This window comes from Dipodomys spectabilis, unplaced genomic scaffold (genome assembly GCF_019054845.1).
Source record: "Dipodomys spectabilis isolate Male_0828 unplaced genomic scaffold, ASM1905484v1 ptg000113l, whole genome shotgun sequence".
NCBI lineage: Eukaryota > Metazoa > Chordata > Mammalia > Rodentia > Heteromyidae > Dipodomys > Dipodomys spectabilis.
The window spans coordinates 2,788,289-2,795,276 of NW_024870790.1; the positions used below are offsets into that span (position 1 = coordinate 2,788,289).

Below are 6,988 nucleotides of genomic sequence, written 5' to 3' on the forward strand. Positions count from 1 at the left end.
GGATGCATTATTTATTGTTTTATGTTCATTGACATATCATTGGAGAACTGTAATCTGAGAACCTGACTTGCAATTTTACTATTCTCCAGGGGGCAGAAGCCAGAGTATTTGTCACATCAGTCAAACTTTCTATAGTTAACTTATTGAGACATTCTGAGGAATATACTAACAGAGAGCCTTATTTTGTTTTATATAATAATGAATCACTCACTGACTATTTGAGTATTTGGTTATAGGATTATCCTTTTCCATGGCCAATGCAGTTTTGACAAAATCCAATCTTCACCCCTAAACAACAGAAGGAAAGCCCAAGTCTATATCAATCATATAAGGCTACATTATTTATTTTATCCATGGTAATACACACATGCAGTAATCCAATGGCTTCTTTCCCAACTATCCTTCTGTTGGGTCAAAAACTTTCCCAAGAAAGAGAACACTTCTGGTGCTTTTCTCCAAAACCATCAAAAGGAAAGTTCTATCAAATCGGATAGTAGGGTAAAATGGAGTGATTTCAGGCTGATCCAGGAATTCAACATCAGGGACAGTTACATCTTTGGTTCCCTTTTCACCAACGTGCAGCACAGCTTTGTGGGAAACCTGTGTGAGTAGAATCAATATTAACAGTCACCTGAAAAAATAGTGAGAATTAGGAATTAGGGAGGGATAGAGGAAAGATCGGTCTAGCCTTTTGCCAAACTGTGTTTATGATGCTTGAATATGAAGGTTTCTTGGATAATTGTAGTTAATGAATCTTTATGATTAAGGGTTAGTTATTAGGGTAAAACTTTTCCAGTCTTCTGCATCTAGAAGTATATACTCCTACTCTCCTCATGAATTGCACATCACTGGTCATTTCTAACCATTAATAGGAATGAATATGGCATGATTGTTTCCTAGAATTCATACTGCCTCTTAAAACACCAAATTCCTCATTGGTAAAATGTGAGATTTGAATTATTTGATTCAAAATGGTCCTTCTAGTTCATACATACAAGAACTCTACCAACTTACATAGGAAAGTTTCAGAGCATTGTCTTCTGTGAGCCCAGGAAAATAAGCCTTTACATCAAAGGCATCCTTAATGCCCATCTTTAAAAGTGTGGTTCCAAGGTCATATGTTGCAGAAATGGAAAACTTTGGAACAAACAAGTCAACCCATCTATGTGGAAAAAAAGAAGGAGAAATTTAGCAGTCATCATACAAGCTCATGATTCTCCCCCCCCCCCCCACCTCTCTCTCATGTTACCTGAATTTTCTCCTTCCTTGATCATGGATAACCATTGCTATGCAGATGAACACATGGTTGCAAAAACCTCAGAAGTTATACTGGATGGAATGACCTTAGTTCAGAAAATGTTTGGATATAATACTGGCCCTTATTACCAAAAGCAAACAGCATACACTTCTAGTCAAGATTAGAGAGCCAGGGGTATGAAGATAAATGGAGAACACACAATAACTTCATGTCTTGTAGTTCTGGTCCACTCAACTCAATATAAAAATGTTACTCATCCCCAATGTTTCCAAAGTTCCAGTGGTCTCTAAGAAGACATCCATTTACTAGCAAGTCAGAGTTGAAGAGCTTATTTTATCTTTCTAGGCAAAAAATTCCCATTATACTTCCTTTCATGTACCAGGATGTACTTATGTCAACTGAAGGATGTGAAATATTAAAAGGCTTGCTCGAAAAGTACCTAGCATACTCTAATGACATTCATATCACCGCTAGATGATTCCATATGATTCTCCTACTTTGACTTGCTGCTAAATTCAGTCTCATCTACAGTTATGCCCATTCCCACCCATCATTTCCTGACTCATTTACCCTTTTTTCAGTAATCTGTTCCACTTCTTCAGTGCTTTAGATGACATGGCTGCTTCCACCCATTCCATTTGTCCTTCATTGGGAAGGACAAAGAGTGCCAGTGCATTCTTGCTGTAGTCCATTTGTAGTACTGTGCAATTCAGCTCTGCATCCACCAAATAATAATATTGCTCTGTCTGGTGCATCATGGGTACATGCACTGTAGTGGTCTTGTCTACTAAAAAGCTTGAACTATCTTCAGTCTTTGATAGATGGAAAGGATTTTCCCATTGGGCTTAAAATATAGAGATAAAAGAAGTGTTCCTTTTAGAGCATTAATCATATCATTTTATAATAAAGACCGTTAATCAGTTTTACAAGTGAGTAACTGAGGATCGGGGAAGAAAGTCACTTGTTATGGTCTGCCAGCTATCATGTGCTAAAAGCAGGAATCACACCCAAACCTATTAGACTGCATGTGTTCAAAACCACTAAATTTAAACTAAAAACATTGGATCCACAGTCTTACTTTTGCATAAAATGGTATAAGTGCATCCAACAGACAGGGTTAAATGAGACAACAAATACATTATTGCCATTTTAGACACCTATATATGTATTGTTTGTGGCCAGAAAATTTCTCTGTCCCCCCAAATGTAGACAATATATGCTATAGAATCAGGAGAAATCATTTGGTCACAGTACCCTCCAAAAATGGTCACATGATACCTGCTGCTAGCATCAGGTTTCCAGTTAGACAAATCTGGCTCAAAAGACTGGTCTTAAAACACACTAACTGCATGAATTCAGGTACTTGTGAGCAATGAATAGAACAATGTGTGCAAAACATGTGTCTACTATGGAAGAATATATAATATTTTAAAGGTATTTATGTAACATGCTCAAATATACAGAGCAAGTCAAGGTCATAGCAGTACTTGGATACATATCTGTATACTTACCAAGTTCAGCATTATACAACCTTATCATGTATTTTAGAAACGTAATTTTCATCCATACATGAACAGGAAATTCATACCATTGTCACACCCCTCTCTAAAGTGTACTCTCCCTAGAAATTTCCTCATCTCATTCACAAAGCTGTGTGCCCTTCCTGGATGATCCAGCACTATGAACAGCTAAGGCAAACTAGTATGGTGTGAGGGAAAGCCATTAGTGCCAGTAATAAGAGGTCACAAATGTAAGCTACACCAAAGCATAAAAACACTAGAATTAAAATGGACATTTCAGAACTTACCTTTGAAATGAATATAGTTCACAAGGACCATGGTGGTATCCAGTTTGAGATCTTGGATTAGGCCTACAATTTTCCCTTTGGTTTGATTCTCCACATAGCAGTTGATTTCCTGCTGAGCTGCAGAAACATTGGAGAAGTCAGTAGAGAAGACATCAGTCTCATAGAGGGTTTTGACATCATCCAAGAACTTTGCCAATAATTTCAGCTGCTTCCCAATGAAAAGGGCATTTCCCATCTGCAATTCCAGTTCTGTCTTGGGAAAATTCAGTGAACAGATCACATGCTGGAAGCCCTGCTGTATCTCTGCCATTGGGGTGTTTGTGATGTTGAAACCCAAAACCTCCAGGATCTGAGTTTGAGTGCTAGAACCAGCCCCAAAAGAAAGCATGGCCAAAGCTGCAGAAATGCTCACAGGGGAAAAGAAGATGTTCCGATCTGGAGTCTCCTCACTGACCCTCCGGTACAGATTGAATGCAAAGTCAGCATTGATGGATGACATCTTATAAAGAGTAGCATTTTGCTGGGGCAAGTGGCAGGTAGTGATTTTGCCTTCAGAGCTGTCTGGTGGTGTACAATGGACTGTAGTATGATGCCCAAATACCAAGAAAATCATATAGAGGAACACTGACATTCTGGAATCAAGATGATCTATAAAAGATGAAGTAAGAGAACCATTGTGGAAACTTAGCTAGATGAAACACTTACTGATCCAGAGACACATAAAATCATCCACTTTGATCAATAAACCAATAGCAAATATTTGATTGTGTGTTCATGAAAGGATAGGAAGGTGAAAGTCTCTCTCCTGTAAAATAAACTGATGACACATCTACTAGGGACAAGAAGTAGGAGAAATAACTTTCCATAGCCACAGAAATAATGTCATGGACTTTCCTGAAGATGTAATAATAGCATATGAATACTGTGAATAAATGAAATTTATGTAAATCAAATCACCTTTATTGGAAAGAGAGACAGTCTTATGAAAAGGAAAGAATCTTTATAGAGAACCAGAGTTTCCTCTGTTTATATAATTATATGGAAGTATGAATTTTGGAAGATGTATGAGTGTGTGATTATATTTTGATTTTAAATTTTCTTAAGATAACATCTTAAGAGATGAAATGATAGAGCGCTGTAACCTTTTTAACTAAACGATTTAAGAAAAATAATCCTTTGAGAAATTATTAGTTAGAATGGATGATTAAGGGTTTATAGAGACATGTGTAAAGTCATTCATTAGCTACAATTCATGCATTTAGAAGCTGGAAACCACAAGAGAAATTTTAATAACCAGAAAGTAAAAGTATAACCTTCTGGTTTTAGATCTCTCTTAACATTTGTCATGTAAGAGTCATTTTTCAATTTTAAGATACTATTATTCATACACATATGCATGTTATTTTTCAATTATAAGAAAGGAAGACATTATGATATTATATAAGGATTTCTGAACCTGAAAGACTACAGAAAACAGAACAGAGGAATTCAGTTGTGGAGTTGTCAGTGACCATAGTCTAATGGCTAGAAAGATGTCAAAAGAATCGGGGCCAGCCTGGGCAGAAAAGCCCCTATGAAACTCTGATCTCCAATTAATCACTTAAAACCCAGAAGTGGAACTGTGTCTCAAGTGGTAGATCATTAGCCTTGAACACAAAGAGGCTTAGGGACAGTGCTTAGACCCTCAGTTCAAGCCCCACAACTGACAAAAAAAGAATCAGGGTGCCTTCCTTAGCCCTCTGTCTTCCTGAGGGACCCCACACTAAATACTAAATTGCTATCTCACAAAACTCTTTAAATTATATCCTTCTCTTGAGTTTTTAATCATCCATCCAGCTGTGTATTGGATATGACACCAGGATAGTCCACTCATACATCAGTTTCCATTGGGAAATCTCAAAGAGAAATACATCATTTCCACACCCTTCAAACCAGATTCTGTGTCTTCATTCTATATTTCATGCCATTAAATCACTGCATACAGAGAACCTCACTTCAGAGACCTGGAAGTCATTCAAAGCGCTGTTCTCATTCCTATTCCCCTCTTATAGTGATTCATGATGCCCTATTCCTACTACCAAAACACTATCTCCCTCTCTCCATCTCTATTGTCATTCCTTCAGTCCCTCACCCTAGCCATAAACTCCTAGCAAGTCACACTGCCTTCTGTCTCCTCCCTCTTAATGCCCTTTCTTCTATTGCCCTACGTATTACCTCACCTCAGATATCATTCCTAGACTCTTCTTTCTGTAAAAGTCACCAAGATGGCTAGAAGGTCAAATGTCAGGATGACCACATTTTGACCTTGGCCCCTGGACCTAGCAATTGGGCACTCACAGTTATTTGAAACTCTGACTTGCTAGTAGAGATGTTCAAATCTCCTAAAGAGGAAAAAATTACTTACAGCACATGCCCAAGAAGCCACTTGCATCTCTCATAAAGCAACACTTTTTCCAACCTTATAACATGCCCTCTATTGCAAAACTAGAGCACTCTTAGTTACAAATTAACCATAACATGAACCCCTGGGATGACATTTTCAAAGCTAAAGCACAAGACCAAGGCCAAGAGGTTAAAAAAAAGAGCAAAAGGTGATAAGATGTAAACTTTTGGTACTTTTTTTATTGTGAAAATACTCTATAGAGGAGTTACAATTACATGGGCAAGGTAATGAGTACATTTCTTATCAAGCATTGTAGCCTCCTCCTTTGTTTCCCCTTACTGCCCCCCCTCCCCCCGCACCAAAGTTGTAAAGTTCATTTTTTGACATAACGTCAGGTTCTCCCTAGGCAGTATCTTTTTAAGAGTCAGAATGTTTTTACTGAGTTTTTACTATCAATGCCAAATAGTTAGGACTGGTGTCCCTCTGAGAGAAAAATACACATAGGAAGAGGCTGAGTGGACCTTTCTACAGGGTACTATAGAGATGATTTATGAATTTGTCAAGAAACATATTCAAGGTAGCATCTAATTCTTGATTTCCAATGCTACACGTATATGTCTGCCAAGCAAAACCCAATCCTGCCTTCTGCTCACTAAATTCAGTATGCCCCATGATGACCAGAGGATACCAAAAGAAGATGCAGCAGGGTCCAAAGAGAGTGGTATAAATATTCCGTTCTCCAGAATTAACTATGTAGTGACTATATATAAAGAAGCACTGATAGCAAAGAGCACTGGTCTCAGTCTGGGGTCAAAACAGTATCCAGCTGTGGTGGTGACAGAAGTAACAGACAATCCTGCTGATTGACTAGATGCAAGGCATAGCATGAAGCACCTGATTCTAGACACTGCCAGTTTTTTGACTGTATGAAGGAAAGTTATTTCAAATCATGGGATGGGATAGAAAACCAAGGCTAGGTGCAGTCACTGGTTGCACTTACTTGGAAGCCAGGATAAACAGTGGAGATTTTACCTGGGACCATTTGGAAGGCACAGGGGATTTGACGAAGCAGTGGGGCAAACACAGACTTTACTCCTGCTATCCTGAAAGCTTCGGTCCTAGCACTGAGGTTTCAAAGGTAAAGCCTGAACATCAGTCCTGGATGTGATCTTTCTCACTACTTGTCATCCACTGCCCACACTGAATAGGAGAGGGAACATCTCACACATGTGATAGTTATTGTTGTGTCCATCCCACTGGTAAACAAAAGTTTCAACTTCAAGTTCAGTTCATACTCAGTCCCAGTAAGACAATACGTGGTCTACTCTAGGCTGTAGCAAGTCCCTGAAAAAAGTATCTACAAAGAAAACTTCCAAACCTGTGCCCTCTAGTGGCATAGTCAGACCAGACAGAAGCACAAGTTGTTACCTACTGCTTGTGATTCATCTGAGCTTGCAACCAAGTAGTAACTGCAGGGCTCATTTCTGACTCTCTTCCCCTTAATCCTCCTGCCCTCCTATGCTCTAGTATCAGAAGTGTT

The 6,988-nt window shown here is 38.6% G+C and overlaps 1 protein-coding gene across 1 annotated transcript; it reads right to left on the reverse strand.

Annotated features, from left to right (window-relative positions):
- Positions 1 to 396: 396 nt before the first annotated feature.
- Serpina7 (serpin family A member 7) lies at positions 397 to 5,491 on the reverse strand. Its single transcript, XM_042688207.1, has 5 exons — positions 5,470 to 5,491; positions 3,066 to 3,713; positions 1,829 to 2,102; positions 1,015 to 1,162; positions 397 to 600 (listed from the first exon to the last, which is right to left on the reverse strand). The coding sequence occupies exons 1-5, from the start codon at positions 5,474 to 5,476 to the stop codon at positions 397 to 399; spliced, it is 1,281 nt and encodes a 426-aa protein (XP_042544141.1). The 5' UTR covers positions 5,477 to 5,491.
- Positions 5,492 to 6,988: the final 1,497 nt, after the last annotated feature.